The sequence below is a fragment of the Prionailurus bengalensis genome, chromosome E3 (assembly GCF_016509475.1).
Source record: "Prionailurus bengalensis isolate Pbe53 chromosome E3, Fcat_Pben_1.1_paternal_pri, whole genome shotgun sequence".
Taxonomy (NCBI): domain Eukaryota; kingdom Metazoa; phylum Chordata; class Mammalia; order Carnivora; family Felidae; genus Prionailurus; species Prionailurus bengalensis.
The window spans coordinates 29,415,130-29,433,680 of NC_057357.1; the positions used below are offsets into that span (position 1 = coordinate 29,415,130).

The following is an 18,551-nucleotide window of genomic DNA, read 5'->3' on the forward strand; positions in this document are numbered from 1 at the left end:
AAAAAAGAGCTTTCCAATGATTACTTATGAAAAAAGAGACATAAATAAATTTGAGATTGTTATTTGGTGGTAATGACCATGTGATAAAGATCCTAATTTGTTGAGAGGCGCCTGGGTGGCTCAGTTGGTTCAGCATCCAACGCCTGGCTTCGGCTCAGGTCATGATCTCAAGGTTTGTGGGTTCAGGCCCACATTGGGCTCTGTGCCGGCAGTACGGAGCCTGCTTGGAATTCTCTCTCCCCTCTCTGTCTCCCTCCGCTCTTTGTAGTCTCTCTCCCTCTCTCAGGATAAACTTAAAAATAAAAATAAATAATAAAAAAAAATTGTAATTTGTTGAGCTGACTTTTAATTAACCTTCACTTCCCAAAGTCAGCTTACAAAGTACCTAGTTTTTGGTTCTGTTTTTTTAATTTTGTTTATTTTTGAGAGAGAGGAAAACAACACATGAGCGGGGGAAGAGCAGAGGAGGGAGGTGGAGAGAGAGAATTCCAAGCAGGCTTCGTGCTGTAGTGCAGAACCCAATGTGGGGCTCGATCTCACAACCCTGAGATCATGACCGGAGCCAAATTCAAGAAGTCAGACGCTTGGGGCACCTGGTGACTCTCTGTTGGTTAAGCGTCAGATTCTTGGCTTCGGCTCAGGTCACGATCTCACAGTTTGTGAGCCTGAGCCCCGTGTCAGGCTCTGCTGACAGCGTGGAACCTGCTTGGGATTCTCTCTCTCCTCTCTCTGTGCCTCTTCCCCACTTGTGTGTGCCCTGTCTTTCTCTCAAAATAAACAAACAAACAAACAAACAAACAAACAAAAGCTGGACACTTAATTGGCTGAGCCACCCAGGTACCCTGCGAAGTATCTAGTTTAAACAATTCATCAAAAAAACAAAAACCCTTTTCATAAGAACATACCGTGAGCTTGGAATTTTGTAAAAGCAAAAGGAACAAAATGCAGTCTTTAAGTGTGACACTGCTAATTACTACATGACTGTCATCTGTGTCCACCAAGGACACTCCCAGCCGGGGGGTGCCAAGTCACAAGCGTACCTTTCTGACAGGTTTCGTAAACTCTTGAAGCTCCTCTGCACTCATGTTTTCCCAGATCTGATAAATAGGATCAATGAATTTCTTCGACCTGTCGACAGAGATCACATCTCAAAATCAAGTTCAATGCTACTCGACAGTCAGACATGTCTAGAGCCCTTCTCTCACAGGATCCACTACCCAAAATAAAAACTGTGGTTCAAATAATCGCTGTGTCAAAATCCTGCATGTCAGTACTGTAAATGATGTGGCTCCTTCTTAGTAAGACTCCCCCCACTCAGATGGAGTTATTAAACTACTGTCTCATCTCTTTATCGTCAAGTGAAATTATTCCTCAACTGTGCAAAGCCTGACAATGAGTTAGAATATGTCCAAATGAAAACAAAGTGATATTCCTCTGAAACTTCATTTTTTGTATATCCCTACAGTAAATCTACTAAAAATTAGTCTGGGAAAAAAGACCCACCTGGTTTTCAGTCAACCAAGACTTGAGGGACCAGATGACCCTGAATCGTGTTGCTAGTTAGAAACTGTACCGTAAGTGAAAGTCCTCCTTCCTTATACAAGTGCAAAGTTAAGACTGGCTTGGTGGGTTTTCTGAATTACCCATCCAGATAAATTACATGGCTGTTGATGACCTTTCCAACAGCGTGGACTGTGGTCTCCAGAGTAAAGAACAAGTCGCTAGGCAGAACATTATGAACCACGAAAGGGCAGCATCCTCCCCATCCAGGCTCTTCTATCCCCATCCCCTTTTATGTTTAAACCAACAGGTTTAAAGAAAAACAAAAAATAAATCACAAGACCTTTGGTGTCAATCCAGGGTTCTTCCTGAGCTAAAGATCGGCCCCGCCCAGTGTGCTCAGAGCAGGCCGCAGCGTCTAACAGGTATTCCCTACTCGGGGTCCGTGAAAGACGTGCCCGGAGACCGTGAGTTGCCGATACACAGACACGAACGGCCGCTCGATGACCAGGAAACCCCACTCGTGGGAAAAGCCAAAAGACACCACACGTAAATTCACCACCGACAGGGGGACTAAGAGCACCCACCTCTTAAGCACACAAGGATCGAAGGGGAAGAAGGTGTCGAGTGGGTTCGTGCAGGTTCGCACAGAGTCCCCTCCGGCTGTACTTCTAATAACTGGGAGCATCTGGCGATTGTTCCTCTCAATGATCGTGTAGCAGAAGACCAGCTGGTATTTACTGCAGAACCACAAAACCAAAACACAGACGGGCGGCGTTAACACGGTGGATGGTGGAATGACTGCACGCACGTGCCCGTTGTGTGTGACACCTGTTCTAACCACGCGGATGCTGTCAAACGTATCAAGTGCAAGAAAAGACAACACAAAACAGAAAGCAATGCTTTTAGGGCACAGCTTTCCGGGTCTACTATTTAGAAGCGTCTTAATAATAAGGAGAAAGAAAAGTGTGGCTATCACCTTGACAAGGATAGAGCGGGCTGAGATTATTAATAGGCATGACTCACTAAACATGAATGCGTTCGCGGTGGGACTCTTAAGAGTCTGCAAAATTACAGAAGTGGTCTCTTTTTGCCGTTTGTAAGAGAATAAAGGGGTTCAGGATTTACGGACAGGATAGCGGCTGCTGAGAGAGAGACCTGGCTACTGAAGCCACGAGAACTGTACTGGTTTACCTGTAACGTCGCCCCTAAGCTGCTGTTCCCAATTCTGAAAAAACTAACAACTTAAAACCCCAACAAAGGATCAACTAAAAAAAAAAAATAATGGAACATTACACAGCAATTAAAATCCAAATGCAGTTGTACGGGTCGACGTATATCTCAAAACCACTAAGCGAAAGCAACGGGCACAGAACGACACAAGAATTCCACCTCTTGCTCTTAGCTCTCGACCTCACATCTCACCCCGAGCAAGCCTCACCCCACGCCGACAGCCTGCTGGACAGTCCACTTGCCAACCCAAGCCCTCTAGTCCCAGCCCAGGAATGTTCTCGGCCACCTGCCCCGCTTCACTCAAGTCTGCTGCTTCCCATCTTCCTGCAGTGTGCTGGGACCCTTCACCTGCCGAATGCTCTTGCTTGTTGTTTATTCCTTTCCTTGATTCTGTTACCATTTCCGAGATCTCAGGAGAGACATGGTACCTTGAACTTGACGGCCAGCAAATGAAAATTAAGGTTACCGAGTAAGAGCAGCAAGCGGTCTAAAGGGGACCAAGGGGTGGAATCTTTGTCTAATAGAACAGACTCTTGTGCGTTGAAGATTTCAAGCTATGACCCTACCCTGAGTATCCCGTCGCCAACTTGCTGTGTGTGCCAAGCAGACTAACTCGGGGAGGGCCAGGCTGCCCGCACTCGAATGTTGGCTCTGACACAGTCGAGCCACTGTGTCTCATGGGTCATTCCCGCTCTCCGGGCCTCCACCTCCCTGTTCTTAAACAGGGCCTTACCACATCAGTCCCGGGACTCTGAGGACGCAGCGAGCTCCACGTGAAGGGCTTCCGAGCGTGCGCGAGCCGGAGCCCCAGGCCCGACAGAACAGTCCTGCACCAGCCCGTCTCCTACTGTGGCACATCCCTCTCGCGTCCAGTCTATTTTCCTTACTCTAATAAACATCTTTGGTCTGTAACTCTCGGCTTACTGGCTGCCTCACTCGTTTCAAAGTGCCGAGGCTTCTGCTGAGTTACGGTCTTTGAACAAAAGCAGGAGCAATTTCCATTACCACCAAAGTAAGAACAAAATCCTAACTGCAGCGTTCCCTGTAAGTACTGCATTACTGGCTTTTACGTGTTTGATGGTCATTAATTTGACTGAATAATTTCACAGAAACTTAATGGAACTTTAAAGTATTAATATAAAGTTGTTTTTAAATAATTCCCACCAATAAAGTATTAATAACTTACCTTGTGATTGCAGCAAAAAAGTTAACTACCGAAGGCAGACAAATCTTCAGGGGATTTAGCTGACTCATCACTATACGTTCAAAATTTAGACTCTGAAGGTATGTCAAACCTTTGATTAAAAAACAAAACATTTTTAAAAGTACAAACATAACAGTCCAAGTATCTTTAAGCAGCAAAGATTATCTCACACTTTAAAAAAACTTCTCACGAGGGGCATCTGGGTGGCTCAGTCGGTTAAGCGACCGACTTCAGCTCAGGTCATGATCTCGCCATTTCCGAGTTCAAGCCTCGCATCGGGCTCTCTGCTGACAGCTCAGCAGAGCTGTTTGAGATTCTGTGCCTCCCTCTCTCTCTCTGTCCCTTCCCCACTCGTGCTCTGTCTTGCTCTCTCAAAAATAAACATTAAAAAAAAAAATTTAAAAAAATTTTTCACAGAGCTACTTGCAGAAATGCTTTAAATACAGGTCCATATGGTCATACAACAAAGAGCCTAAAAGAAGGTCACCACACTTGCTTAGGACTAGGTCACCTCTTCTAAAGAAAACAGGGTATTCTTTCAAAAACCCAGGAGGTAATCACACATCCCTAGTGGGCTATTAACTTACATGACAATTTGGGATTCAGATACGCATAAGCTCAGCACACGTTGAGTTTACAGAGAAAAAAATACTCGTGATCTGATTTCAGTTAATCATGAAATTGCTACAAACTGGAGGTAACAAAAGGAGGCTCCGTCCTGAGAGGTTCAGGACCGAACCACCTGAAACTCCTCCTTCCTGCCATCCCCAGACAGACACACATGCCGATCTGACAACAGCCAACGGACAGCAGGACCCGCGCGGCTGAAAGCATCAGTGCGGTGGAGCGTCCCACCCAAGGGGGGACAGCTGCTCGTACTTCAGGTGCTGCGCTGGGTTGTTTTTTTTTACAAGGAAGCCAGGGAGGTAGAGTAAGAATGAGATACCGCCCTCTGGGAACTAGGAACTATTAATTCTCTCCTATGTCAGTAAGAGAAAGACACCATACTGATTTCAAAAGGCAAGCAAACCCACTTGTACTTAAGTATATATTTTTAGGAGATTCTTGGATGGTTTGTTTTTAAGGTTTCTTTATTTAAATGACATCTACACCCAGCACAGGACTCAAATTCATGACCCTGAGATCAAGAGTTGCATGTTCTTCCAGCTGAGCCAGTCAGGCTCTCCCTGTCTGTGATGTGTATTTTGATAAAAATGACTAAAAATGGGATAATGTCATGGCTTACAAGAAATACATCCTCTTTACCAAGACTCTTACCATTTATTTATACATAAAAAAAAAAAAAAAAAAAAGACAATACTTACAACCCTTATCCTACTCCTGGTTTATACAACTAATTTTAACCCCCACATCTTTTCAAAAGTGACAGGATATGAGTAAATCCATACGATGCAACACACACAAGTGTCAGTTTAGAGCTGTGGTTCTCAACTCAAAGCAGCTATGCCCCCAAGAGGACACGTGGCAGGTTCTGGAGGGTTTTAGCTGCCACAACAGAGGAAGGAGGGGATGCTAAGCTTCCTACAGTGCAAAGGACGTAGCCCCTACAGCAAAGGGTTATCCAGCCCCAAATGTCAGAGATTGAGAAAATCTGGTTTAGAGAAAACGGCCTACTCATCCATTTGAATTTTTCACACAAATAAACAAACACATTTTTTTTTAAATTTTTTTTTTCAACGTTTTTTATTTATTTTTGGGGCAGAGAGAGACAGAGCATGAACGGGGGAGGGGCAGAGAGAGAGGGAGACACAGAATCAGAAACAGGCTCCAGGCTCTGAGCCATCAGCCCAGAGCCCGACGCGGGGCTCGAACTCACGGACCACGAGATCGTGACCTGGCTGAGGTCGGACGCCCAACCGACTGCACCACCCAGGCGCCCCAACAAACACATTTAAACTCACTTCACTGGGGGCGCCTGGGTGGCGCAGTCGGTTGGGCGGCCGACTTCGGCTCAGGTCACGATCTCACACTCCGTGAGTTCGAGCCCCGCGTCGGGCTCTGTGCTGACCGCTCAGAGCCTGGAGCCTGTTTCAGATTCTGTGTCTCCCTCTCTCTCTGACCCTCCCCCGTTCATGCTCTGTCTCTCTCTGTCTCAAAAATAAATAAACGTTAAAAAAAAAAAAAAAAAATTAAAAAAAAAAAAATAAATAAATAAACTCACTTCACTGGCGTTGTTCTTGTTACACTAACCTAATATACAAGCTTCATCTGGCAGATTTAAACTCTACACAACTCTGAGAAATTAGCAAGAGTGAAACCTGGAAGATTAAGGCTGAAGTCCTTAGATAAAGCAGCATAACCGTTATGACCACAAGCTTCAGATTCCTACTCATCTGGTTTTCACTTCTAACCCTGCCAAACAATATCCTGCGTGTGCCTAGGTCCCCCGGGACGCCCGCCCTTCGCTGCCAACAAAGTGACAGGCAGGAAGCGCTGCTCCAGGCATCACCTCTGAAGAAGAGCCCCTTGGCGGGTCACAATCACTCTAAAAACACGGGTGCACACGCAGACCCATCCACTGTTAGGGAGGGCGCTTAAGGGCTTTAGGGGCCCCTAAGGGCTGCTTGAAATTATGGGTACAAGTCTGAGTGCATTCTGACTCCACTGTTTTCATCAAACCCTCCATCCTAAAGGGCGACTAGCAGTCAAGGAAAAGCCAGTTCACATCCATCAATCCCACATCACTGACCTTCTTTGAGGTTTCCACTTAAAAGCTGCTTGTGTCTAAAAACAAAAGTGTAGAACACAGCTTGGCAGGCTGAATAAAATGGTCCATGGAGAGCAACGTCACAAAAGGCCTTTGTTCCCGAATCCTGGTTATTAAGGTACATGTGCAGCCAGTTAACCAAAAGATCTAGGCATGATTTTACAGTACTAGAGAAAAGAAAAATTCGAGTCAACTTCACTTGTTTCATAAAAACGCAAGAGTGACATAAAAACACACGAGTGACTTACAGAACAGCACACAACTGGCTCTCACCACAAACTAAGAGAAGTCAATCTATAGGCCTCTTGATCTGTTCCCCAGGGGCACAGAGGGGAAGGAAAAGGACGGGCGAGCAGGAAGGCAGCTTTTCAATTACAAGGCAGAGTGCACGGACCTTCGAGGAATGAGAGGCAGGCCCCCAAGGATGCCTGAGGTCCCAAGGGATGGACAACCGTTTCTCCTCATCAACTCCGAAGGACTTCTCTGACGGCCACCTGCCCTCTCAGGACAATATGGCCGAGGAATAAGCCACGTTTACCAACGTCTTACAAGGGAAAGATGGTCTGGCTGGCTCCACCATTCCCTACAGGGTTCTCCTTACAAGGTTCTGATAAAGTTCTATGGCCTACAATTTAGGACAGAGGGACAGATGGCTTTTAGTTTTGGGAGATGCGTTTTTTTAATAGCATCCTCGCCCAAAGACATCTTCATGGATCACTGGAAGAAGCAGGCCTAGAGCTGGCCTCCTAAATAGATATTTCTATTACCTTTAAAAGACTTTTTTCTTCAGCTTTAACAGATACAATTGATTCAGAATGCAAATGAAAAATGACAAACCTATAAAAAGAATTAAAACAGTATACAACACTGTACAATATTCACGAAGACAGATGGATCTTCGTGTTCAAGTGTAACCACGCAAAACAAATGACAAAAGCTTTCCATATGAGGTTTTGTATCTAAAGGAGACATTTTATTCTGAAACTGCCTTTTGGAAATGTAAACATCTTGCATAGTGCGGATAAACAGATTTTCTCACTTGAAAGTCAGACCAGAAGAAAAAAAAAACATGAGGCAGGGGTTTCTCTGATTTAAGACAATGTTATAATCTTTTTAAAGCATGGCATGAAAAAACACTTGAAAATTAGGTTACTTACATAAGAGGAATAAATTTAGCTCTTGCCAAAAAGCTTCCAATATAATTTCCAGCAGCTTGCCTGATGATGGCAGGATTATTTGGATCCTGCAATTTTTTCCAGAGATGCTCCAAAAATGCTTCTGCAAATCCCTATAAAAATAGAAGGTATTGCTCTAAACTTTTTTGATGTTTAAGAAATTCTGGCTATTGGAATCCTAAGATTTTTAACTCACCAGTAGAAGAAAGTGCTAGTATCTCACAGTGCCAGCTAAATAATATATGCAGTTACCATCATTCATATTTGTGCAATACTTGGAGATAATACTATTAAAAACAATGTTCCCCAGCATTAAACAAGATCCCAAAAGGTGCTGAACATCAAACTCAACTCTCCACACTTCACAGTCTCAGTGACAGGGCTCTGGAGTCCACCTGTTCTAAAAGCTCCACAAGTGACTCGGACGGTTAGCCAGAAACAGAAACCAGCAATAACCCCCACTCATGTGGGAGCCGTGTGGCAGTACGTTCCAGAGTGTAAAGTATTCTCCCAGTCTCTGACTGAACATAATGAACTTAGCCAGAAACAGAAACACAGATCAAAGTTCAGTGTTTGACTGATTATGCTAATCACAGAAAAAAGACTAATTAAGCTTCTTTTTAACAAACGACACAATCACCAACTTCTCCCAAACAGCACTTTTCTATTTTTAAATATTTACTTATTTATTTATTTATTTACAGGGGGAGAGGGAAGGAGAGGCAGGGAGAGGGAGAGACAGAGAATGAGAGAGAGAGAGAGAGAGAGAGAGAGAGAGAGCGCGCGCGCGCGCGCGAGTGCGCACACATGCGCGGGGGTGAGGCAGACAGAGAGAATCTGAAGCTCCACCCTGACGGCGCGGAGCCCGACATGGGGCTTGGGCTCATGAACCATGAGATCATGGCCTGAGCCAAAATCAAAGGTCAGACGTTTAACTGACTGAGCCACCCAGACACCCCCCGAATAGCTCTTTTCAAAAGTTATTAACACATACTTTGGGGCAAAATGAATTTAACCTTCTTACCCATGCCCAGTACTCTCCTGACTGTTCTAGGAAGCTACAAAAGAATTGTAAGGAAAGAATCTTCTGTATTTTCATTTTTTTCCAAAACAAAAAGCCAAAGCCTGAAGATTTAAAATTCTGGGTTTAGAAGTTGTTTGGGGCTAGTTAGGATCAACTGAGAAAACACAACAGTTAAATATCCCAGAGGATTTTAATAGCAGAGGCTCCAATTAAGGGGAAGGACACCGCCTAGTGGAGCAAATGCAGAATGGCCCTTTCAGAGCACTTGGCAGAGCTGAGCCGGCTGGTGCTGGCTGGCAGCAGCCAGCAATGCCCTCTGTTCTTTCCGGCTCTTTCCACATGTTAAAAAAGAACAAGCTATTTTACGAAGGGCACTGGTAAAGTGAGCTCAAGGTAAAGAAATACTTCATGTCTCTCCTCCCTACCCCTCCACCCCAGTTTTTAAGGGGAAATCATGGGCAAGAATAAACTAAGCTGAGCTAATGGTGCCCCAGTACTCACCAATTTAAAGCTGCAGAGGTAAAACATGAAAAACTGTACATGGCAGGAGGCGTGAGTGGGCAACAGGAGTTTGTCAAAGATGGTTATCAGATCTCGATATAAATCCTTTGTTTTGTTGTTATCTACCTTACCTAGAGAGAAAATTTGCCATTTCAGCTTCACACTTTTTTTTAAGCTACCACTTTCATTTCCCAAAATTTTTAAAAATAAAATACCATTAAGGAACGTCACCCATTAAGCTACGATTATAACAAAATGCCATTTTTATTTTGCACAGATTTTCCTTTTTAACTGTAATAATCCAGCAGTGACAATGAAGCAGAACCTCATCTCACACGCTACTGTGATGCCCTAAATATGAAGGCCCCCTTTTTTTAAATGTTCTATTTACGTATTTTGAGAGAGAAAGAGAGCATGTGCAAGCGGGGGCAGGGGACAGAAAGGGGAGGAAAGAGGATCCCAAGCAGGTTCGGTACCGTCAGCACAGAGCCCAATGCGGGACTCGAACTTATGAACTGTGAGACCAAGACCTGAGCCAAAACCAAGAGTCAGACTGACTGAACCATGCAGGCGCCCCAATATGAAGCCCTTCTAAAAGGCAATTTTACTATTTATGTGACAGGAGCCCTTTGATCCCCTAATTCTACTGCTAGGAACTTACCCAACAGGTAACTGGACACATATATACAAGAATGTCCATTACACTTTCATAATGGCAAAGGGGGGGGTGGGGGGGCGTGGAATGATACCAGTTAAATCCATACAATCAACAGCAACCTAGAAGAACAGTGAATGGCCTCAGACAACGCACAACAGGTGAAAAGGGAAGATTATGAAACAATGCGTATAGCATGACCCCCAAATCCACTGAAAAACACACTCCTGAATACACACAAGTTAACAGAAAAAAACAAACCAACCGTGTTAATAATGGTTCTCTGAATGGTACAGATGCAAACATTTAAGTTTTCTTTTTGGGGACATCTAGGTGGGCATCTGACTCTGGATTTCAACTCAGGTCATGATGTCACAGTTCGTGGGTTCGAGCCCCACATCTCACTCCACGCTGAAGGCACGGAGGCTGCTCGGGATTCTCTCTTTCCCTCTCTGCCCGTCCCCGACTCGTGTGTGCACGGTCTCGCTCTCAAAATAAACTTTAAAAATAAAAACTTAAAAAAAAAAAACAAAAACTAAATTGCCTTTTTAAATCCTTTCCTTCAAACCTTTCCAAATTTTCTCTCAACTGCATTACCTTTACAACAAAAGATTAAAGAAATAACACAGTCAACTCAGATTCATTCTGGGAATCATTCTTGAATCTTCACGTGAATGGAAGAATCCTGTTTTGATGGCAAAGCCTCTAAACGAAAAGTTCCAGAAGAGCAAGAAGCGCACCAACTGGTTCACTACAGCACCGACACGTGGCCCAACACGGCACAAGGTCTCCAAACTAACGCGTGACACTAAGCACCATGCGCCAACATGGACTACGCCCTTAGGTGTCTTCAACAGCTCCAGTGTGATCCGATCTCCACCCAACACTGAGCAGACTCCGTACTTTAACCCTTGACTGCGACAGTCACTGGAAGGATCAGGCGGCTTCGAAGAGAAACACAGCCGAGCCTGAATCCAGTCCCACCACTCTCAGGCGATGTCACACTGGCAGGTAACTTAATCTCTCTAAACCCTCTTTTCGTCCTCCTCAAAACACTAATTTTTACAGGATGTCTATCGCTGCCAGGTTCCACAGGAGCTACTATGACTACTGCACGTCGTTACCGTCTACATGGCAGACGTCCTTAATGTAGGACAGAAGCAAAGACAGCAGGATGTCCAGGCGCTCGGCTACAGGATGCACCATACGATCGGGCCTTTGTGCGTCAGCCTTTGTTTCACCGCCAGGGTCTTCGTCCTCATCCTTTGAAGACGAAGGAAAAACTGACATTAGAAACTGTAATAAAAACAGTTCTCAGAGAGGATCATTTCCCTTTTTTAAGTTGTATTTATTTAAGTAATCGCTACATTCAACGTGGGGCTCGAACTCACGACCCCAAAATCAAGAGTCACACACCAGCCAAGAGCCCCAAAAAGGTAAAGCAAAGACATAGGTTCCCTCTCGGCAGGAGCTCCCCACCGGAGGTACGACTCAGAACCACTCAAGCAAGGAACTCAAACTAGAAGCAGATTCAGAGCCCCGCCCGACTCGCAACTCGAAGACCCACCCAAACCAAGGCCGTGCCAACACTGCAGCTTTCCCCGAGCACCTGGAACGCACTGTGCTGGACACTGCTGGTGCCCAGGGCTCCTCTCCCAGAACAAGGCACCCCTGCCCCAGCGGCTGTGAGCACTGGTGGCCAACAGCCTCTCCAGAGGACCACCCTCACACTCCCTCCTGCCCTCCCTGTCCAGAATGACCGGCTGACAACAGGTCACAGGAGGCCATCTCCCTGCTTTCAAGCTGGAATCAAGTCTATGGCGACATTCCCGCTCCAGAGCTCCTGGGACCTGGGGTCATCATGCTATAGATGGAACTCTCCCTTGTAGTCCCTTCTCCTGCCCTTTGTCCCTAAATTCCACCCTCCCATCCCCCCACCCCTGCTCAGGCTCTCCTCCGGTGAACCGTGCCCCAGACAGAGAGGTACTGCATTAAGGCACAGACTTATAAAATAAAGAAATCACACTGGGACTTTTCTATTTGCCACTCCCTCGAAAACACACGTGCTTTGCAAAAACAAAAAAAAAGCAGAAAGAACAAAAGTTAAGAATAAAAATGAAATATACTTCACCACACCCAAATTCACAGCCATGGAAAGAAACGAACTCTCCTGGGCAGTACGCAACATGGTAACAGCTACTCATTCAAGAATCACTGTTGGGACGCCTGTGTGGCTCCGTCGGTTAAGCGTCCAACTCTTAATCTCGGCTCAGGTCATGATCTCACAGTTCGTGAGATTGAGCCCCCATGTCAGGCTCTGCACTGAGTGTGGAGCCTGCTTTGGATTCTCTCTCTCCCTCTCTCTGCCCCTCCCCAACTTGCACTCTCTCTCCCTCAAAAAAAAAAGAATAAAGAATCATTTTTCAGGTTTGCTGAACTGTGAACTACTGTTTTAACCTAAAGCCTTGAAGAAGAGGAGCCATTAGCCATTGCCTCCCGCCCCCTGGAATTAAGACCTGCACACATGTGCTTTCGTTAGGAAGCACTGACCATGCTGAAGAGTCCTTCTGGGGCATCTGTCCCACCGCCAGTCTGAGCAGCTACTTCTTCGGCATCCTCAATATCTTGCCGGGATGCGTTCACCTACGTTAAAGCAAAGGGGTGGAAAAGAATAAAATCATTGAAAGTACCTGGGAAGTGGAAACCCACCTGATTTACACACTTTGAAGGGTCCACCTGAGCACCCTTCCCAGCACTGTGACTCAATATACAAGTATGGTGCAAACCCATGCACTGGCCTGGGCCCCGAAGTAATTTCCAAGACTACAAATCAAACCCCCTTGACTACATAATTCTACAAAATTATTAGGAACTGTTGTGTGGTCTAAATCAACTTCAACAAATTCAACATTCATTCCGACTCTTACTACGCACAATTCACGTACGTGTCATACATAAAAGCATCTCATCAATCAACTGAGCAGGAAAATACAAAACGCGAGTTAAATTTGAATGACTGAATATTCATCTTGGTATATGCCCCTTCAGATACCTAGTTTAACACACCATTCAAGTCCTGCCTTTTTTACTATCATACAGGACCCCCTTTCTAAATGTACTCTAAAATGTTCTGTTAGTACGTACGAGAGAAGACTTGACAGATTACGTACGCGGTTGGCCAGACAGGCGGACTTCCCGGGAAGCAGTGCACCGGCCCGCCCACCCTCCGGCCCCTCCCAGACCTGCCCCATTGCGGCCTCATTCTCCCCACAGTACCTCTCTCTCCTCCATCACTCACGGCTCCTCGGCCACAAACCTCCAGTCTTCCCAACCCTAAAGTCTCCCCTCGGCCCCGCTCATCCCTTCCTCACACCCTCAACCGAGGCCTCCGACAGCCCCACTTGCCAACCACCCACACTTTCCCCTGAAACGCAGCTGCCCCCTCCGCCGACATGGCAGGAGACGACCTCCTCATCACCAAATCCAAGGACTTTTGTTTTGCTCATCCTCCTTACTTAAAAATATCAACCACACCTCACCCTACTGAGCGAACCCTGCCTGCTTCCAGATCCTCCCTGGGCATCCATACCCGGTTTCCCACCCACTTCCGATCACACTCCCTCTCTCCTGTCCTAAACAGCATCACCGCGCAGGTTTGCTCTCAGTCCCCTACCTGCAGCCACCACTGCTTGCTGATTTATCTCCCCCTGGCTCCGCAACCGTACCCCGATCCACCCAAATATGGAACTCTTCCTCTTCGGACCTCCTCCTGACCATCCTCCTTACCACTAACAGCCACACCATACTCTATTCCACAGAGAGCTACCTTTCTCTTACTCTCGACTTCCGGTCCAGTCTCCGGGACCAGTTCTCGCCTTTCCTCCCCGATGCCACTAGGACCCACCACTGTCACTTATTCCCTCTGCACTCCACTGCAGGCCTTTTTAAAAAAGAGTGTAAAGAATTCAACATTACTTCCTTAGGAATGCCTTCCTGATCCCCTCACTTACATCAGGTTCTCCAGCACATAACTATGCATGTATTCCACTTATAGCATTTCCCGCAACTGTATTTTTTTGTTTTTTAACGTTTATTTATGAGAGAGAAAGAGACAGAGCACGAGCAGAGGAGGGGCAGAGACAGAGGGAGACACAAAATCCGAAGCAGGCTCCAGGCTCTGAGCTGTCAGCACGGAACCCGACGTGGGGCTCAAACTCACAAACCTTGAGATCATGACCTGAGCCGAAGTTGGACGCTTAACCGACGGAGCCACCCAGGTGCCCCACGACTGTACTTTCACGTGTGCATGACCATCTGATTAATGCCTCGTTCCCCAACCACGAGATGCAACTGTCTACAACCACCAGCACATCCATCAAGTTTAAGAAACATTCAAAGAAATGAATCAAAGGTGGAAATGTGGATTCTTCCCCATTGCTGCTACTATTGCTTCACGTACTACTATATATATTTAACAAATGCAAATCAAGGAGAAAAACAGATTACCAGATACTTACATCCAACTTGAGTAACTTTTCAATCACAAGCTCCAGAATTTCATGCCTCAAGGTTGGAAAATATACACTAATCCTTAGCAAGTTATGAACATAACATTCCTAAAACATAAAAAGACAAAACATTTCAACAGAGAATAAATGTTTCTTAATTAGGTAAGCAAAACCTCAATTACATGATCTTTAGTTTCTTTTTTTAAGTTTATTTGTTTTGAGAGAAAGAGAGAGAGAGCGTAAGCAGGGGAGGGGCGGGGGGGGGGGGGGGAGGGAGAAAGAGAGAGAATCCCAAGCAGGCTCCATGAAATCAGCACAGACCGACATGGGTTCGGACCCAAAACCACGAGATCATGACCTGAGCTAAAACCAAGAGCCGGGCATTTTACTAACTGAGCTGCCCAGCTACCCCACAAGCTTCAGTTTCAATTAAACAGAAAAAAAATAGACTATCCAGCAACACAGAAACTATACTGTTTATCTATACAATGTTCAGTATAATTAATCTAATCACCCCCAGTGAATTAAATTTGTGATCTGTACACTTCTACAAGTGTTTTCTTTAGAAAAGTTTGAGATAAAATTCATACACAAATCATCCATTTAAAATGTACAATTCAACACTTTTTAGCATATTCACTTGTGTAACTGTCCCCATAATCAATTTTAGAACATTCTCATCACCCTAAAAAGGAACACTGTATCTTTTGTCTAACGTCTATTTATTTGTGAGAGGGAAAAAGCGAGCGAGCAAGCACACGTGCAGGGGGAAGGGCAGAGAGGGAGGGGGACAGAGGATCTGAAGAGCATTCTGTGCTGACAGTAGACAGGGGCTTGAACTTATGAACCACGAGATCATGACCTGAGCTAAGGTCAGCTGCTTAAATGACTGAGCCACCCAGGCGCCCCAACACTGTATCTTTTAGTCATGTACCTCCCCCCAGCCCTAAGTAACCACTAGTCTACTTTCTATGGATTTGCCTATATTCTAGATATTTCACATCAGTAGAATCTTATACTACTATGTGGTGTTTTAGCATGCCTTCAAGGTTCACTCATTTTGTAGCAAGTAAAGCACTCCGTTTTAGTGCCAAATAATATTCCACTGTATGGACATCATACAACACTTGTTTATTCATCAGCCCATAAACATTTGCTTATTTCTGTATTTTGGCTATGATGAATAATGCTGCTTTTGAATATTCACGTAAAGCTGTGTAGACACATGGTATCTTTCCTCTCGGACAGACACTTCTCAGCGGAAATGATGGGTCACGTGGCAATGTTTAACCTTTCAAAGCAACGGCCAAGATGGTTTTCCAAAGCAGTTCTACCACCTACTGTCTACACCCGCACCAGCAATGTGGTGAAGGTTCTGACTTCTCCCCGTCCTCACCACGACTTGTCACTGAGTATTGCCATCCTAGCGGGTATGAAATGAGTTCTCTTTACTAAGGGTTTTGACTTGTGTTTTCCTGACAGCCAGTGATTCACATGTTCACTGACCATTTGTACGTGGATTCTGGAGAAATATCCATTCAGATCTTTTGCCCATTTTTAAATTGGGTTATTTGCCTTTTTATTATTGAAATACTAAGAATTCTTTATATATTCTATTTTAAGTTTATTTATTTTCAGAGAAAGAGCAAACACCAGTAAGGGAGGGCCAGAGAGAGATGGAAAGAGAAAATCCCAAGCAGACTCTACACATTCAGTGCAGAACCCCACTCTGGGCTCAAACTCACAACTCAAGAAATCATGACCTGAGCCGGAACCAAGAGCCAGACACTTAACCAACTGAGCCCCTCAGGCACCCCAACAGTTCGTCGTATATTCTCGATATACTCCCTGATACAATACGTGATTTGCAAGCCCGCTGTTTGATTTTCACTTGCTTGAAGGTGTCCAATGAAAGAAACACAAATGTTTAATTTTAATCAAATCCAACTTGTCTGGTTTTCTGTGGCTGCTTGCGCTTCAGGCATCCTATCTAGAAACTGTTACCTGATTTCAGGTCACAAAAATGTTCACCTAGGTGTTCTTCTGAGAGCTATTTTTAGCTTACATTTAGGTCTTTCGTTCATTCTGTTTATGGGGGAGCAGGGGGCTCTGCTCTACCCCATTCTTTGCATGTAGATTTCCACTTGTCCCACAACCATTTGTGGAAGAGATCATTATTTTCCCCATTAAACTGCTTTGGACAAATGGCTTGTGTGTGTTGATCTTACATTTTATAACTAGGCTGAACTCACTTTAGTTCTAACAGTGCTCATGAGGAATCTTTAGGATTTTTCTAAATGTTAAGATCATGTCATCACAAATAAAGACAGTTTTACTTCTTTCCAATCTGGATGCCTTTTCCCTTTCTTGCCTAGCTTCCCTTGCTAGAAGAACCTCCAGTCCACGCTGAACAAAAATGGCAAAAACAGGGGCTCCTGGGTGGCTCTGTCGGTTGAGCATGTGATTCTTGATTTCAGCTCAGGTCATGATATCACAGTTGATGGGTTCAAGCCCTGAGTTAGGCTCTGGTGTGGAGCATGCTTGGGATATTATCTCTCTCTCCACCCCACTCCCCTACCTCTCTGTCCCTCCCCCTCTCATGCTCTCACTCTCTCTCAAAATTAAACTTTGAGGCACCTGGGTGGCTCAGTCAGTCAAATGTCCAACTCTTGGTTTTGGCTCAGGTCATGATCTTACGGTTTCGTGAGCTTGAGCCCCACATGGGGCTCTGTGCTGCCAGCACAGAGACTGCTTAGGATTCTCTCTCTCCCTCTCTCTTTCTGCCCCTCCCCCCACCCTCACACTGTCTCTCTCTCTCTCTCTCTCTCTCTCTCTCTCTCAAAAATAAAAGCAAATAAATAAATAAGCAAAATTTTTTTAAAAAGGGGCAAAAGCAAACATCCTTGTTTTGTTCCTCATCATAAGGAAAAGCTTGCAATTGTTCACCACTGAGTGGGATATTACGTGTGAGTTTTTCATAGGTGCCCTTTCTCAGGCTGAAACAGTCCCCTTCTGTTTTTGTCATGAAAAGGTTTTAGTGTCTGTCAAATGCCTTTCTGCATCTGGTGAGATGATCATGTGGTCGCTATCATCTGTTCTACTGACATGGTCATTATATTAACTGATCTTAACAAATATTACATAAACCATGAATTCCTAGGATAAATTTCACGTGGGCATAATGCATACTCCTTTTATGCTGCTAAACACAGTTTTCTACTGTGTTGAGAATTTATCTATATTAGTAAGAGATGCAAGGTTTATAATATTCCACTTGAAAGTGACTATCACAAGCATTAGCAAAATTTATTAACTCCTTATTTAATACTTAGAAGACTATTTTTGACAGAGAGAGCATGTGTGCACGTGCACGTGTGAGCAGGGGAGGGAGAAAGAAAATCTCAAGCAGGCTCCGTGCTTAGTGTGGAGCCCCACTCAGAGCTCGATCTCATGACCACAAGATCATGACCTGAGCCACAAATCAAAAGTCAGACATTTAATCAACTGAGCCACCCAGGCATCCCTTATAATACCTTATTTAGAAAACAATAAGCTATGCTTAGAAGGAAACCATTATTCATTACTGAAAACCATAGATCATCTAAATATTACACAAAAACTTAAAAATTCATCCATAAAAAGTTCTGCCTTCATGTTCAAATAAGGCATGTTTATAACTGGTAATACATAAACTATTACCTTCTAGTAATTGTTATCTGTATAATCATTAAGCCTATCCAGATATTTCTGAAACAGACTCTGCCCTTGACTTGCGTCAGGGAAAAAGACACTGGGGATCCACAGTCAGTTCCTAAGAAAGGAATTTGAGTCAGGTTCTTAGTCTTGCGTTTAATGTATAAGACAACTGGTAAGAAAAACACGTAACATCACCTAAAAGTTAACTTACAACTTTTCCGTTATTTCTCCCATGAAAAGATTTCTTACCAAGGTTCTCTCGGATTTTCGAACAAATGGAAATTTTTCCACCAATATTGGCATAAGAAACCACGGTGTCCTAAAAAA

At 44.6% G+C, this 18,551-nt stretch overlaps 1 protein-coding gene across 2 annotated transcripts in view; it reads right to left on the reverse strand.

The window, feature by feature from the left end:
- Positions 1-18,551, reverse strand: part of RRN3 (RRN3 homolog, RNA polymerase I transcription factor) — a 32,280-nt gene that overhangs the window by 2,390 nt on the left and 11,339 nt on the right. For both annotated transcript variants that reach the window (XM_043560481.1, XM_043560480.1), the window contains exons 8-17: positions 18,474-18,543; positions 14,538-14,636; positions 12,571-12,663; positions 11,145-11,283; positions 9,366-9,496; positions 7,823-7,953; positions 6,648-6,832; positions 3,920-4,028; positions 2,088-2,240; positions 1,041-1,128 (exon numbers count right to left, since the gene is read on the reverse strand). In XM_043560481.1, coding sequence (XP_043416416.1) covers positions 1,041-1,128; positions 2,088-2,240; positions 3,920-4,028; positions 6,648-6,832; positions 7,823-7,953; positions 9,366-9,496; positions 11,145-11,283; positions 12,571-12,663; positions 14,538-14,636; positions 18,474-18,543 — 1,198 coding nt within the window. The remainder of the gene's footprint in view (positions 1-1,040; positions 1,129-2,087; positions 2,241-3,919; positions 4,029-6,647; positions 6,833-7,822; positions 7,954-9,365; positions 9,497-11,144; positions 11,284-12,570; positions 12,664-14,537; positions 14,637-18,473; positions 18,544-18,551) is intronic.